The sequence below is a fragment of the Octodon degus genome, unplaced genomic scaffold (assembly GCF_000260255.1).
Source record: "Octodon degus isolate 3935 unplaced genomic scaffold, OctDeg1.0 scaffold00089, whole genome shotgun sequence".
Taxonomy (NCBI): Eukaryota; Metazoa; Chordata; class Mammalia; order Rodentia; family Octodontidae; genus Octodon; species Octodon degus.
In genome coordinates this window covers 4,945,966-4,961,619 of record NW_004524665.1, presented here as the reverse complement: position 1 = coordinate 4,961,619, position 15,654 = coordinate 4,945,966, and the positions used below count along the sequence as shown (strand labels likewise).

General features: G+C 45.6%; 1 protein-coding gene across 1 annotated transcript in view; it reads right to left on the bottom strand.

Moving 5' to 3' along the window:
* The window catches only part of Spp2 (secreted phosphoprotein 2), a 26,935-nt gene extending 21,095 nt beyond the window's left edge, over positions 1–5,840 (bottom strand). Inside the window, exons 1-2 of the mRNA XM_023722274.1 lie at positions 5,651–5,840; positions 5,434–5,558 (exon numbers count right to left, since the gene is read on the bottom strand). Coding sequence (XP_023578042.1) covers positions 5,434–5,558; positions 5,651–5,708 — 183 coding nt within the window. The 5' untranslated portion in view covers positions 5,709–5,840. The remainder of the gene's footprint in view (positions 1–5,433; positions 5,559–5,650) is intronic.
* Between the last annotated feature and the right edge of the window lie 9,814 nt (positions 5,841–15,654).

Sequence of the window (15,654 nt, the reverse complement as noted above, 5' to 3'; positions counted from 1 at the left end):
AGGGGATTAAAGCACCTACTTAGGCAGACCCAGGGACCAGGGTTCGAACCCCAGTGTGCTGTGCCGGCACCACCCCCAGGGCATGCTGAGATGGGGATTGAGATTGGGCATGGAGGTGCATGCCTGTAATCCCAGTGCTTGGGAGGCTGAAAACAGGAGAATCACTACTAGTCTCACCTATGTAGTGAGACCCTGCAGACCCTGTACTAAATTCATCAAAAAATCAACTGTACAGTTTTTAGTAATTAGGCAACAAGCACATCTCTGCTGCATAGCGTCGCCCAACCCTGCCTCAGGTGTGAGCAGTTCTCACCATTGAATACATTCCCATGATTCTGTTTTTCTCTGCTAAGGGTGGATACTGGGGGCATCATCCAAAATGAGACGGCGCCCACTGCTGTGGTGCACTGAAGGCCAACCGCATGGCCAAGGCAAAGTCGCCTGTCTGAAATCCTTCCAAGGGTCACCTGTTGCCCTGACTCTTCAAGATCTTGACTTCCATATGTTCCAGCTTATCCCCATGTCTCTGACCTCACTCCATCATTGTCCTTCCTTCTCTGGTTAACAGGGATCTGGCCATCCTTTGTTTTAAGTCCTTTTGTCCTTTGGGACTCTCTCAGTGGCTTTGCTCCGCAATCCCCAGCATCCTCTCAAGTCTTCCCAGGTCTAAAACATCTTGCCGTTCCAGTGAGTCTTAGCTCAAATATGACATCCTCAGTGAAGGTTTCCACCATTTGATTGCTGCCCCAGCCTAAGCACATCCATTCATTGACCTGTTTTACTTACTTATTTATTTATTTAATGTATTTGGCACAGGGTCTTACTACGCAGCTCGGACTCACACTGACCCTCCTGTTTTATCTCCCTCAGTGCTGGGATTACAGGAGTGTGCCACCTGTTTTACCTTCTGCATTTCATCACCACCTCCTACAATAAGCATGTACAGAACTGGTGCCTGGCATTCATTTCACCATGTTCAGCCACCCAGGCACTCAGAGGCCAATGTAGCTATGGTCCAAAGTGGTCTGGCTACTGCTCAAGCTGCCAATGGACCTTGGTATCGACCACATAATGCTGCTGTATCAGGTTGGCAGAATCCAAGAGTTTGAGGGTACGGGGGTTTCTACCCAGATTTCAAAGGTTTCTACTGCCTAGAAGGCCAGGCAGTGTGCCAAGGAGATGGCATCGTATGGATTTGGAGAGGTGAAGCCACAGCACAGAGAGACCCTTGGGAGCTGGAAACGCCAGTACGTGCAATGTCTGCTGAGGAGACGCCCGGGCCATGCACTGAGCAGCCCAAGAGAGCCCTTGTGGGCAACAACTGGCAAGGCCCCAGGTTGGGGCTGCCCAAGCCCTGGGGGACTTACACCTCCTCACTGTTGCCTCAATGGCAGACAGAGCACTCAGGACTCAGTGTTTGTCCAGCTGGATTGTAGTTTTGCTCTGGTTCCATTCATTTTTTATTTTTTATTTTATGGATAAACCAAAATTTCAAAACAAAATAATAAAATAGCAATTGTTATTAAAGTATATAATGTTACCTTCAAAATAGCTACTCAGAGCACAAGATATAGGCATGAAAATGTGTTCAAACGATACCAGCACGAACTTGTCTTTTCATCAAGCTAAGAGAAACTAGCAGTATAGCTGGCTTCACTGTCCTGTAGTTCTCGCCTTTTGTCTTCCTTCCTGCCTCCTTCCCCCACCCGAGCTCCTTTATCCTTTTGAACAGTCTCTTCCCATTTCACTATATCTATTGTACAGTTTGGGCCTTAGTTACTCTTGGAGCCTCACACACCAGGGAGAGACTACACCAGGGAGATTTGCACATGTGAGTCTCTTTGATTCCACTTGTGAGCACGGTCTCAAGTTGCATCCACGTACCTAGAAAAGTCTCACATTTATCTTTCTTTATAGCTGAGTAGTCTTTGTATAAAAAGAATATACTTTTTAATCCATTGTCAGCTGTTGGGTATTTGGGTTGCTTCCAAGATTTAGCTACTACTCGCTGTGCTGCTGCCAACCTGGGCGCACATATATGGGTTCCCTTATTTTCTATCCTGCTCTTCCTCTATGAAATGTGGATGTTTACTCTGCACCATTGACTATAGAAAATGTGGCACTAGCTTTTGATAGCTTTTTAAATTTTTTTCCTGTTGATTGTGCTTGAGACTTACTGATCTGTGAATTTGTAGTAATCATCACAGAAGTAAAACATTTCACCGTATGACTTTAAATATATTCCCCATTACAGGAGTTCGCAGCTAAAAGCTTGCCTTAGGACTTTGGACTTGGACTTTGTGTAATGTAGGAGCTATCCAGGCAGGCATTAGTACACTTTTTAGTTTAAATAGGATCGATATATCATGTTAGGCAGAATTGTGACCACGTGTTTACTTACAGATTAATTATGCTTTAAGGAAATGTTTTACGATGTCAAATTGACAAAGGGTGAACTGTGACAATTAAGCTGGCTTCTCAAATTGCCTGGCTTGAGGGCCATCTAGGGGGGTCCTGGAACATATTTTTAGAATGTTTGGGTTGGTCACGAATGTGTGACCTTGGGTACTATACTCGGTGCCTGGTCTTTCCTCTCTGGTGCTGTTTTACTGCTCTGCCTCCTGTCTGCCTTTCCTTCTTCACCTGTGTCCACCAGGAGAAGAGTCTGGTAAACTTGATGCTAAGACTGTAGCCAGGAGACTGCTGAGGTCCTGCCACTTCCCCTTTCTTCATCCTTTTCAGAACTTGAAAGCCAAAAGGTAGAAAATTGAAATCAAGGGTGATGGCATTTGATTCGACACTCTTGGTAAAACCCAATACTATTCACCTTCATTCCTCACTAGAGTGACCTGGAGGGGAGCTGAGAATATGAACCCCAAACCTGGAGGTGGAGATTTAATTAGCCAACCATCCCTCCTTGGCATCCAGGATATTTAAAGTTCTCAGCTGATGCTAATGGGAACCCCGAGTCAAGAACAACTGGACTTAAAGAATAAACTCAGGGATGAGAAAGAAGAATATGACCTTTTCTCTAAGTCTACCAGACTCTACCCCCAAAGGACATGTGAATAAGCCACTTACTTTCTGTTGATATATTTCTAGAAGTGAAATTAGACAATCAAAAGTTTAAAGTACTTGCTAACTTTAATGTTGAATGTGCTTAAAAATATGCTTAATAGATTTATTTTTTTAAGATATTTCTAAGTTGTCTCCGGAAGATAATTTTACCAAATGGTACTCCACAGCAGTGATTGGGATTTCTTTCTCACCTCATAACTCTTTCTTTTTACCTCTGCTTTAGTTCTAGTATTTTTTTTTTTCTATTTGGATCTTAGAGTGGTCAAGTATTTGTTCCCACATGCTCTTTAATTCTTCTGCGGGCTGTTCGTGCCCTTGGTACTTGTGGTCTGTTCTCCTGGCTCTCTCCTGAGGACTTGGCCTCTCAGCAGAGCCCCATGTCCGTTAGGATGGAGTCTAGGTGTATTTGGGCCATCGACAGGGTGTGTATAGAGGAAAAGATTAACATAAAGCAAAATGTGAAATGCTTCAGGGAGGAAAGACCCTCCACCAGGCAAGTCCAAAGGCGGATGATTCTCTCAGAACGGAGGGGACAATGGAAGGACAGGATGGGGAATGTCACTTAATAGACACTCTGGAGTAACTGGAAAAGGTTGGGAAGAGGCAAACACTGATGGGCCTCCAGATGGGAGAGCAACAGGCAGAGAGGCACCCGCACTTGCGAGTCCATAAGGCTTACTCACTTTACCAGTAAGGGTGCTCAGTCTCAGGTGCGTGGCTGTCGCCTGGGGTTAAGTGACTATAAAACATGCCTTTGGACATCCATCACTATGGTCATAAACTGAATAGAGATGTCTTTATTATACTTGATGTAACTCCAGTATCTTTTCATATAAAATGTAGCAACTCAGGGAAAATAAATAAATAAATAAAAATGAAATGGTGCACACATGGCATGGGCCCCGGGTAGCTGAGCTGGATCCTGTCTCAGCTCCCCGGCCAGGTCCCCAGGGTGTTCCTAGTCAGTTTTCTCAGGATCTTCTCTCATGCTCTTATTCACTTAATTAGCTGCTAATTGTGTCCTATAGTGAGCAATGGCTGAATTATAAACAAAGTTAAACTATCCGTGTGCAAACTTGGCAAAAGGACATGGATGCACAGTGCTACAAGAAGACGTTACTGAAGATCAGTGAGAACTGGGGTCCGAAAGCTGATGGAAGCGGCACAGAAAAGAAAAGTGCTGCTCACGCCTCTCCTGGAACCTTCTAGGAGCAGTTTGGTCTCTGCCCTGGCTTCTAACCAAACTGACCTCGTAGGATGTCCCTACCTCAGCAGCCAGGTCTAAGCAGCCACCCTCAGATCCTGTCCCAGGAAAGGTCCCAACTAAGGCATTGCCCATAGACCTATGACCAACTAGAAAAGACAACCAGGTTAACTCCATCATTTTGCTTAGAACTGAGAAAACAGAGTCCATTTCTGAAGAAGGTGGAGAGAATTATGTTATATCAGAGAGTAGGTCTAGGGAAGCACAAATCATGCTGCATGGGGAACCTGGGGGAATAAGCCAAGTGTGAGCTCAGGGGGGACCCCAAAGAGAGATGAAAAGGGAACAGGGTGCAGAGAGAGTGCAGGGGCAGAGCGGGAGTAGGCCGCTGCTGCCCGGACGCCTGGTGCAACTCCTTTCCGCTTCCCAGGCAGCCCGTTCTCCTCTCTCCTTCCCAGGCCAGCTAACTTTCCAGAACCTCCCACTGCTCTCCGCTTAACCTTCATTCTTGAGCGTATTTCTGCTCCTGCCTCTTGTGAGCCCTGTTAAGGTGATAATGAGACAGTGAAATCATTTGGGGACGTAGAAGAAGAGAGAGGAGCTGTCTCTTTCTCATTTCCTGTACAGGGTGACTCCACATTTCCCTCTCGCCTTTCAGGAAGCTGATCAACAGAAACTCAAAAAGTTCTCTCTCCAGTTCTCCAGGCTATCAGGAAATAGCGTATCACCAAACTGACAAAAGAAGGCGGAGTTCTTCGGCTCAAAAACCGGAATTTATTTCCTCTAAGTAGTCAGAACAGAGCTGCTGAATTGGAAAGGAGGCTCACTGGCAATAAATGAGCAGTTCTTAGTAAAACGCCAGTGGAGGGGCCGTGAGGATGGCGTGTCAGGAGGCAGAATGCAGAGAAGGTGAAGCCAAGGTCAGAGAGGCAGATGCTGTGGGGGAGTCGAACCTCCAAAGAAGCTTCGAGAGCCTCAGGACGAGGATCATAATCAAATCCTTTCTCTGTCCAAAGAACACATCAGTGTGAAAGAGCCTGCTTGCTGCTCTCTAAGCCAGCAAAAATGAAAAGGAAGAATCTACCCACAAATGGAGTGAAGATAGACAGAGAGGATCAAGAAGAGTAGAGGAGGTCTCCTTGTTCTCTTACCCTTTTTAATGAGCTCTTGAATGCCCGAAACAGAAAAGGACTCAGTGACTGAGAGTTCACTTTTGCCACGGAGGCGCTGAGGGCTTCGTGCAGGGCATCAGGATCGTAGTCAAACACAGGGAAACCTGGACACAAGCAATGGCCACAGCAGATGAGACGTCCGGCCAGGGTGGGCGCGTGCCCTAAGAGCAGGTGGCCCTGCTGCTGGGTCCCTTACCTGAGCAGTGCACTCCAAGGGCCAATATAATCAAGATCTTCATCATTCTCTTCTCCATTGTAAGAAAAATAATTTTAATTCAAAGCCCAGGAGACTGTCTCTTTATGGTTTTAGGGTGACGATGCTCGAGAACAGCTGAATTAATCAAATATGATCCAATGCTCTCTCCGGTTTGTGCAGTCAGCAACTTAAACAGAAAGAATTGATCCTGGGGTCAATATTTACTGCTGACTTTTCCTAATGGAAAAGTTCCAATTTCAGGTCACTTTTGAAATTTAGACTTCACTGGGGGACTTTAGCCTCTGATGAAGGACACTGAGAGGCTCAGGACTCCACGTGTGCTATTTATTTTCTCTGTTTTTTGTCCTATTCTTTTGGGGGATGGCACATCCAACACACAGCTACTTTTCGGTTTTGCTTATTCTGTCCCTGTGTTAGTTGATACATTGTGTCAACTTGGCTGAATCAGCTCTGGCAGCGTGGGGGCCTCACCCTGCAGGTGGGCAGGGCCCAGGAATTGAGAAAGGCTTCCTGCAACCCTGCCTGACTTCCTGCCTCCTGGTTTCCTGCCGCCCAGCCCTGCTTCCTTGGAGAAGTCCCAGTCTTCGGAGGAGCTTGGTATTCGCGCCGCAGCTCCGAACTTCACTGTGGAGTGCTGATCTTCACAGTCAGCGTAGAAGGAAGAGAGAGGCTTGATGGACGCCGCTGCAGCTGCTGCTCCTCCTCTGCTCTTCATTGTTTTCTGCCGAGTGAACTGCTGTTGTTTGCCTTGGAGCCAGTGGAATATGGACTGATCCTTCCAGTAACTGTGAGCTAAATAAACCTTTCCTTCCTTCATTTTGAGTGTTTGGTATTTGTCCCAGCAATTAGTAAAGTAACTAAGACAGTCCCCTTCATAGTATTCCCAGTGGAATATTTCTGAAAATAATATGACTATTTTGGTATTTGTTTTGGAAATTAGGGTTTCAAAAGAGAGAATTTTATAGGAGTTCTCAACATTCTAAGCAAAGCTAGGTGACATAGGAAGTGGCGACACAGCTCTGTTCACCAGCATTCCCGCCAGCGGACACCTCTGCACATCACTAGGATCCCCAGGTATCGACACACTGATGATTTTGGTGCCGTGTTCCAACCCAAGGTAGGTTGTGAATTGCTAACATGAGAAATGTTCAATAGGAAACATGCTGTATGCTGCATATAGGCTACTGTGTGGCCCATAGCCATCATATCAACACGGTGGACTGTGCTGTGGCTCAGAAAGCCCGAGCCTGGAGCCGCAGCTCTGCTACAAACTCACCATTGTGTCCTCGGCCGGAAGACTCAACACTTCTGCAACTCAACTTCTTCATCTGCACAGTGGGCACAAATGGACAGATGTCGGTGTTCTGCAGCAAAAGAGAACTAATGAGATGAATGGAGGTAAGAGGAAAGGCCCGGGAGGGCTGCTGTCCAGCCCAAGGCCAGCTGCTGGCCAGTCCCTTCCCGCCAGGCAGCCTTCTTCTGCTCAGGCCTTCAGCCAGGTTAATGAGTTCCCACATAGGGAGTCACTGACCTCACTCAAAACCTAGTCATTAAACCATTCAGAATAATGCTCTAGCCAAGAGGACGTATCACGTGAGGACCGAACGGCAAGCCCTTGGCAGAGGCCTTGGGACGTGTACGGGTCAGCTTTTCCCCACTGACCTGAAAGCCTGAATACACAGCTGAAGGGAGGGTTTATTTCTGCTCCCGGTTTCAGAAGATTCAGCCCGTGGCTGGTGGGTTCTGAAGCAGAAGAATCCCATTGAAGATACATGGAGGAAGACAGAGCTGGCTTCAGGGTGGACATGAGGCCGAGCAGGTGAGCTATGCGGAAGGAAGAGGCCCAGCATCAGACAGAGAATCCAAGGCGACGCTTCCTGGACCCACCCAGGCACACCCAGAAGTGCACTGTACCAATCCCCTGTGTGGCTGTAAGACCAGTCAGGTCAACAGTGAAGGTCAACAGACACAGCAGATGAATGGCTCAGTACATGGAGCTGCTAGGAGGAACTCAGTACTTTTGAGTGTCTGCTATGCATGAAGGAAAAGATCCAGAGAACATTTTGATTGGATAAGTGCTCTAGCTCACCTTGTATATAAAAAGCAAAAATAAGCACCAAAGAGGCCTCCATCTGGATGAGAATTCAGACAGGGGCTGATGCTGATGGAAGCCTGGGGTCGTTGGCAGGCATTCGTGAGTCCCTTCCACCTCAACCTTGATGACTGCAAAGTCATCCCACAGATGAGAGGTAACTTTGTAAGAAAAAGAACAGAAAGGGAGCCAGGAAAGGGAACCATCACACTGGCCAAAAGCTGTGGTGTGGTGCGGCGGTGTTCCCCATGAGCAGGCCAGCAAGAAGGAGGAGACCTGAGCATAGCGGGTGTGCCACCCAGGAATGGCTGCGGCATCCAGCGTAAGCTATCGCTATGTAATAAGGCAAACTTAGTAGGCAGAACCCTGTCTTGCTTTGCCTGTGCCCAGTGTCACTGCCCCAAATACTTCCTTTGGCCAAGCAAAATCATGCTTCTGATGACTTTGCTCACCGACCAGACCACGAGGCTGCCTGGAATACTCACTGCCTCAACCCAAAGGTCTTCTTTTTGTAAAACTATGCATCAGCACTTGGGTGCAAAGTGTGCTTGGAATCCCAGGATAGCTTGAGTGCCTACATGCCCCTTCATTAGCTCAACTACAGCTCCAGTGAGCATACTCTGCTTACTCTCTGCCTCCTTAGAGACCACCCTTCCTCTCTCACCTGATTCTGGTGCTCCAGGGTCCATGGCCATTAGAGTGGCCTTTGGAGCTGACAGTCCCCGAAGGGCTTGATGCTCAGCTTTGCACAACTGAAAGGTGGTGGAAGCCTTTAAGTGGTGGCCCTTGTGGGACATTCTAAGTCATTGGAACTTCCCACAAAAGACATCGAAGGTCCCAGGCTCTTCCCTGGTCTCCTTTCTCCTTATTTGATATGAGGTGAACAGTCTGCTCCACTCCACCCTGGCAGCATGGTACACTGTGCCACACAGGCCCAGAGCTACAAGGCAAGCCAGTCATAAATGGAAACCTTCAAAACTGTGAGGCAAATAAACCTTTCCTCTTTATAATTGCATTATCTCATGTATTTTGTTACAGTAATGAAAGCTGATGAACACAGACTCCAAATGACTGCCACCCCAGGCTTTTGTATTCATTTTTTTGTTCTTCTTTCTGTTCTCAGTGTTAGTTGCCTACAATTAGTCAAGTCAAAGCCTAAATAATGCCTCCCCAGAGAGACGCTTGGACCATCCTCCCTCCTCAACTACCCTTCTGCCAACCCTTGAGCTCTCCCCATGGGCTCTCTCCTTTCTCTATTCCTGGTAATTCTCACACATGCATAGAAGTCTTGCCGTTTGCTCATGGTTGACTTTATTCTGAAGTAGACTACAACCTCCATGAAGTAGGACTGTGACTATCTGGTCTGTGTCACTCTGAGACCCCCAAAGGAGAATCCAGTGAAGCACTTATTGAATGAGTGGGTGAGTGAACCCACTTGGTACCTCATAACTTTATTCTAAGTCTTTCTGTTGGAAGCCAACACTAATTGCTGTCATGTAACAGGTACTCTGGGCAGTGTGCTAGGAGGTGGTGACTGCTGAAATTTGTAATGCTATTGCTTTTAACCTGATTTGAACTCAATTCCATTACAGTCTTCCAGATTTAACTAATGGAACCATCTGGCTCCAAACTCCATGGCCTCATTAAATGAATAGTGGTAATAAAAGTAATTGTAAAAGAGTAGGGGACACTAAAGAGACAACAATAAGATAATGTTGCCAGCACAGGGCTATTGATTTTATTTGCAGCTTGCTGGTGTGGGAATAGATCTCTGTATTGCTCAGATTCTCTTGGCAACAATTAAATGCCAGCACCAGGCACGCAGAGCGGGCAGTGATCAGGGCTAAAAAGCAGTGATTTAAGAAGGCCTCTGTGGCATTGTCATGTGTTGTGAACCTCCAAGGTTAAGCATCGGCCATCCACTGAAGGTGGGCTATGATGATTTCTTTTGCTGTTTTTTCTCCAGTCTACAGAAATGTGAATGGCATTAATTCTAGCAATTTTCTGCTGTTCCAACAAAAATCATAGGTATTAAATATTATGTGGCACTAAGTGAAAAGCGCTGTATGTTTTTCCAATATAACTCCTGAATATTTATATAAAATTCATCACAGAAGCTTAACAGCAGGAACTGGGAACACACTGGATTAGGATGAGTGAGCTCCCGAGGCATGGGCTGCAATCGTCAGTCATCTTTATCATTTCTTTCGGGATTATTTCATTTAGGTCATTGCTGCAATATTATTGGAGAAAATCACGACATGTGAAATAAACATAAGCCAGTCTTCATCTGATCCATAAACCACAGATTTTGTAGCTACTTCCCAATTTTGTGGCAAGATTTCTAAACCTCTGATGGCCACCATGGAGATCTACCTCGGTGTCCTAGAGTCATACCCTTTTTCTATTCCTGAAATGTCACTGTCACCCTTGGGTTATTCCTCTAAGAGAGGTTATGCTTATCTGCAGAGCAGAGCAGGAGCTCCTGCAGGGAGGAACTGAAAAGACTCCTTGAATCCTGTCCAGAACCAGCGCGCCAAGAATATAGAGACCCAGGAGGCTGTGGTTCACAAGCTCCCCTGGGAACCTGGGAAGCAATACCTGAGAGCGCGCATTCTTCACCAGAGTGACTTTGCCGTCAGGGGATTAGGAAATGTCTATAGACACATCCTACTGTCACAGCTCCAGGACAGGATGTGGCCACCATGTGACAGGCAGAAGCCAGCGGTGTCTTCAGGCAGCTCCCTGCACACAGCACTGCCCCAGGACAGAGGTTCCTGCTCCAGGGCGCTGCTGATGGATGGAGCCCAGAAGCCGGCCTCGTTTCTCCAAAGTTCATGAATGGAAGTGTGTATTACAGGCAAACAAAGAAATTCCTGGTTCTGTGGCCCAGGAATCCTCAGAGGAGGAAAAGGGAAGCAGGTTCCTTCACTCAGGACCTTGAAATCCCAGACATGCTGAAGTACACAGTGAATCCTAACAAAATCCCTGTGAGACCTTCCTTACTCTGTAGCTGAAGGGACTGGAACACATGCTGAGGTTAGAAGCATCACTTCTACCCCGTCTGGGCATCTTTCTGATGCCTGTCAAGGTGTATTACTGTGCCCTAAAGGTGTCTAAGTCATATTGTTGCCAGAAGGATCTAAAGAGGTTCTGCTCCAGAGGTGATGGGGACCTCACCAAGCCAAGTTGTCTTGTCACACAAAAGCATCTTAGAACACGGTAGGACAAAGGAACGAGGTTGCTTTTTATAGGGGGGCTGAGGGGAGCAGGGTCTGGCTGGTCACTGTGTCAGCTCTGGTCTTGCAAGATGGCTGTGGAAGAAATTCTCGTCCCTTGACAGGGTGATCTGGACTGCAAAGCAGAGTGATTTGGTTTCCCTGAGACGATGGTGTCTGCTTGGGAGGGCCTCCATTTTGGGGAGATTCTGCCGGAATCCAAAAGGACCATACGTTTAGGCCAATGACTGGAGCCTCCCTGGAGGGGCCAGAGGTCCCTGTAAGTCTCTATGCTTGGTGACCTCAGTCTTGCAGGTGGATGAAATGGGTTATTCCATCTTGTTTTGTCAACTTTTAGACAAGACAGACGCTCTCTATGTGCTTTAAATACCTACATGTAGAGCGAAGCAAGTATCTGACACACAGTTTTAAGGTAATAAAAGAGATAAATACAAAAGGAAGGTCAAGGTTTGTTTTGCTTTTAACTATCTCTTGGATGTCTGAAGGCCTAAGTGAAAGGTAATTGTTCTCATTTGTTTGCTTGTTTTAACAAAAGCAAATTTAAAGTCCCTGAAAGACACAGAAGAGAGCACGAACCACGCTTTCATTAGCTGGCTAAAGGCCTAGAAGTTCGCCCTCTCTGTCTATAGTGGTCCCTGTCTCAAAACAAAGGGATTTGCTAAGTAAAAGGAAAGATGGGTATAAATCAGCTTCATTCTAACTTGGCCAAAAATTCAATGCCAGTTTATTTTATTTCATTTTTTGCAGTACTGGGGATCGAACACAGGACCTTGCCCTTGCCAGGCAGGCATGTATACTGCTGTGCTATATCCCCAGGCCTTTAATACCAGCTTAAATCTGATAAAATTTTATTTATCTCATTAAACAAAAAGAAAGTACAAAGACAAGCAGTCTGCTGCTCATGAGACACCCCCACTGGTATTAGGGACCTGCACTCCCACAAGACCTCGCCCTCAGCCAAAATGGAGTCCAAAGTGGCTGCCAGTGCTCCCTCACCACATTCTATTCTGTGCAACTTGATGAGAAAAAGGGGCTAGCTTCATTCCTTTAAGGACTCTTTGTAATATTAATGTTAATACCTCACCAACCAAAATTAAGTTACCGAGCTCAGTTACTGGGATGGAGGCTGGGAAAGGTAGTCCAGTAGCTACGGGAATAGATGTCAGGCTAGTGAGCAACACTGCTGCCAACTCGAGTTGCAGAGAGTAGAAGGTCTGTGTTCTGCAGGAGAGCATGGAGGGCGATTTCAGGGAAGACAGGCGCCCCAGAGCCGGAAGGCAGAGCATAAATGCAAGGCCTTAAGTCAAGTCTAAAACTGAGACTCCCTGCCAAACGCTGAGAAGATAGTTCTGTTTTCTCATATTTTTCTTTCTTTTATTCTTGAGTTGAATTTTCTTTCTTTTATTCTTTCTTTTATTCTTTCTTTCCTTCCTTCCTTCCTTCCTTCCTTCCTTCCTTCCTTCCTTCCTTCCTTCTTTCTTGTTTGAATTTTAGGGAAGGGTCTACAGGGTGTTCAGGGTTTCACTACTAGATTGGACTCAGTGATCTGCCTGTTTACAACCTCCCAAGAGCTGGGATTACAGTCCCAGTTTTTATTTTTTTTTTTTTTTTTTGGTTAGTTGTTTTTTTGCAGAACCTGGGATTGAACTCAGGCCCTTGCACTTGCCAGGCAAGCGCTTATTCTACTGAGCCATCTCCCTGGCCTACAGCCCCATTTTTTGAAGATTCCATTTGTCCTTGCCCCGCACCCTTGTGAAAAACAGTGGAACACTGGTGCATGGATTCATTGCTATATTCCGTATTCTGCTTCATTGTTTTGAATGCCTGTCTTTATACTAGAAAGACGCTGTTTGATAAATGTAGCTTTGTGATCAAGAATGAGACCCCAGATTTACATCCTCTTCCTCCAGACTAATTTGATTATTTATGGTCTTTTGCAATTCCAAATAAGTTGTAGATCTGTTTTTCTTATTTTTGTAAAAATATCACTGGGATTCTGACCAAGACTGCACTAAGTCTGTAGATCACTTTAAAAAAAAAAAGTATTTAGTACAGGGTCTCACTGTGTAGATTGGACTCTAGTGATCCTCCTGTTTTCAGTCTCCCAAGCACTGGGATTAGAGTTGCGTACCACCGCACCCAGTCTCAGTCACTGTCCCAGCGTACCCTGGGGGTGGGGCATACCCTGGTCTGTCGGGGATTGAACCCCGGTTGGGGATTGAACCCCGGTCCCGGTGTCTGCCTAAGCAGGCGTTTTAATCTGTACATCACTTTGGGTAGTATGAAACTTTTTGCAATATTAATTCTTCCAATCTGAGAACATAGAATCTTTGCCATGTATTTCTTCATTCTTTACTTTCATTCCACAGTGTTTTGTAATTTTCAGCAGATATGTCTTTTGATGATTTAGGTTTATTCTCCAGTGTCATTTTTCTTGATGGGACTGTAAATGAAACTGAATTCTTAATTTATTTTTCAGATTGTGTTTTGTAGGCTTCTAAAAACACAACTGAGTTTTGTATAATGGTTTTATTTCATGAAATTCAGACAGTCTGTTGTGGTTGTAGAGTCCTGAAGCATCTCTACATTCAAGGGTATCTGAGAGCAGGATAACTTAACTTCTTTCTCTTCCATTTGGTTATCTATTGCTCTGGGTAGGACGTCAATTAGTACGCAGAGTAGAAATGATGAAAGTAGATACTTTGGCTCCATGCTTAATCTTCAAAGAAGCGCTTTCAATTTTTCATCATCTGGATATATTAGTTTAGCATTTTCATATAGAACCTTTATTATTTTAAGACAATTTCCTTATATTCCTAGCTGGTGGAGAGTTTTCATCACAATAAGGTATTAAATTTCATCAAATGTTTTTTCTGCATCTACTAAAATATAGTGTCATTTTCTCCTCAAATTGACTTACTTTATCACATGGATTTATTTCCTTATGCTTCACCCTCCATCCTTGCTTCTCGGGGACAATCTCTTCTTGATTATGGCCTGTGGGCCCATGAATGTGGTGCTGAATTCATTCACCTAGTATTTGATTGAGAGTTTGTGTAGCTGTTTTTATCAGGGATATTAACCTGCACTTTTCTTCTCATGGTATCTTTTCCTGGGTAGTTCTGGCCACATAAAATGAATTGGGAAAGTTTCCTTCATGTTTAATGATCTGAAAGAATTTGAGAAAAAATGACATTAATTCTTTAAATGACTGTGGAACTTGTCAGTGATGCCGTCTGGTCTTGAACTCTTGTTTGGTGGCAGGTTCTAATTACTGTACAGTCTCCTTATTAGTTGTTAAGGCTTGGATCCTAAATGTCCCCTGAAAGGTCACATACTGAACACTTGGCCTCTCTGGTGGCACTCCTGGGGACAGGCAGAACCCTGAAGAGCTGGACCTTGGGGGAGGTGGGCGAGTTCTCAGAGGTGACTTCCTCTCTCTGCTTCTCAGCTACCACAAAGCAAATAGGTCTCCCTGGCAGTGCTCCTGCCACTCAGATGAACGGCGCCGCGTAGGCCCAAAGCAGCTGGGCCAAGTGACTGAGGCCGACAACTGTGAGTGCAAACAAACCTTTCTACCATTTAAGTTGACCGGCTCAGGCATTTTGCCATAATGACAGAAATGTGACTAATACACTAGTGATACACGTTTGGATTTTCTAGAGTAGGCATGTTTCTCCATGCCCTTATCTTTATGGCTTATATGTTTCTAGAAATTTACCTATTTTGTATACGACTTACTGGCAAATGATTGTTCACAGTAGTCTCTTAGAGTCCTTGTTTCTTGAATAACAGTCATAGTGTGTACAATCCTTTGACTCTGGTTTAATTTATTCGTGTCTTTTCTTTCTGTATTTTTTAGGGAAGAGTCTATGGAGCATTCAGAGTCTCACTACTAGATCAGACTTATAGTGATCCGCCTATTTATAGCCTCCCAAGAACTGGAATTACAGGCAAGTGCCAGCACGCCCAGTCTCAATCACCGTCTCAGCATGTCCCAGGGGCGGGGCTAGCATGGCACACCAGGGATGGAACCCTGGTCCATGCATCTGCCGAAGCAGGCACTTTAGTCCGCTGAGCTATCTGATCAGTAATTTTTCAAACCTGGGCTTGTTTGAAAAAATATAGTGAGAAGGACCTGTTTTGACCCAAGAAAGGTCTGTCTTTTTGCAGGTGTCTGACCAAGAGCCTTTCAGCTCTCTCAACTAGACTCATGTAGGTAACAATAAAGTGACTGTCCTTTTCTTTCTTTCTTTTTTTTTTTTAGGGGACTGGAAGACCATTTTATTTTATTTTATTATTTTTAAATAATTTTATTGAGAAACAAATGTGATTCTCCCTTTCTTCCCCTCATCAGAGTCCCCAAGTTTCCCATCTTCTTTCTAAAGATTATGGTGAAGGCATTTGTAGGGAAAGACTTGCTGTGGTTTGTATTGATAACACCCCCCACAGCCTCATGCAGTCAGCTGGAGTTTTGGAAGGGATGACAAGGACGCCACAGCCAGCTGGCTGTGATAAGGCTGTTCCTGGGGAGCACGGCCCCGAACGGTACCCCCCTCCCGGCTCCTCCCTTCCCTCTCTGCCTCCTGGTCGCCATGACAGGAGCAGCTCTCTCCCGCCTGCCTTCCACCATGCTGCCTCTGCACCGGAGC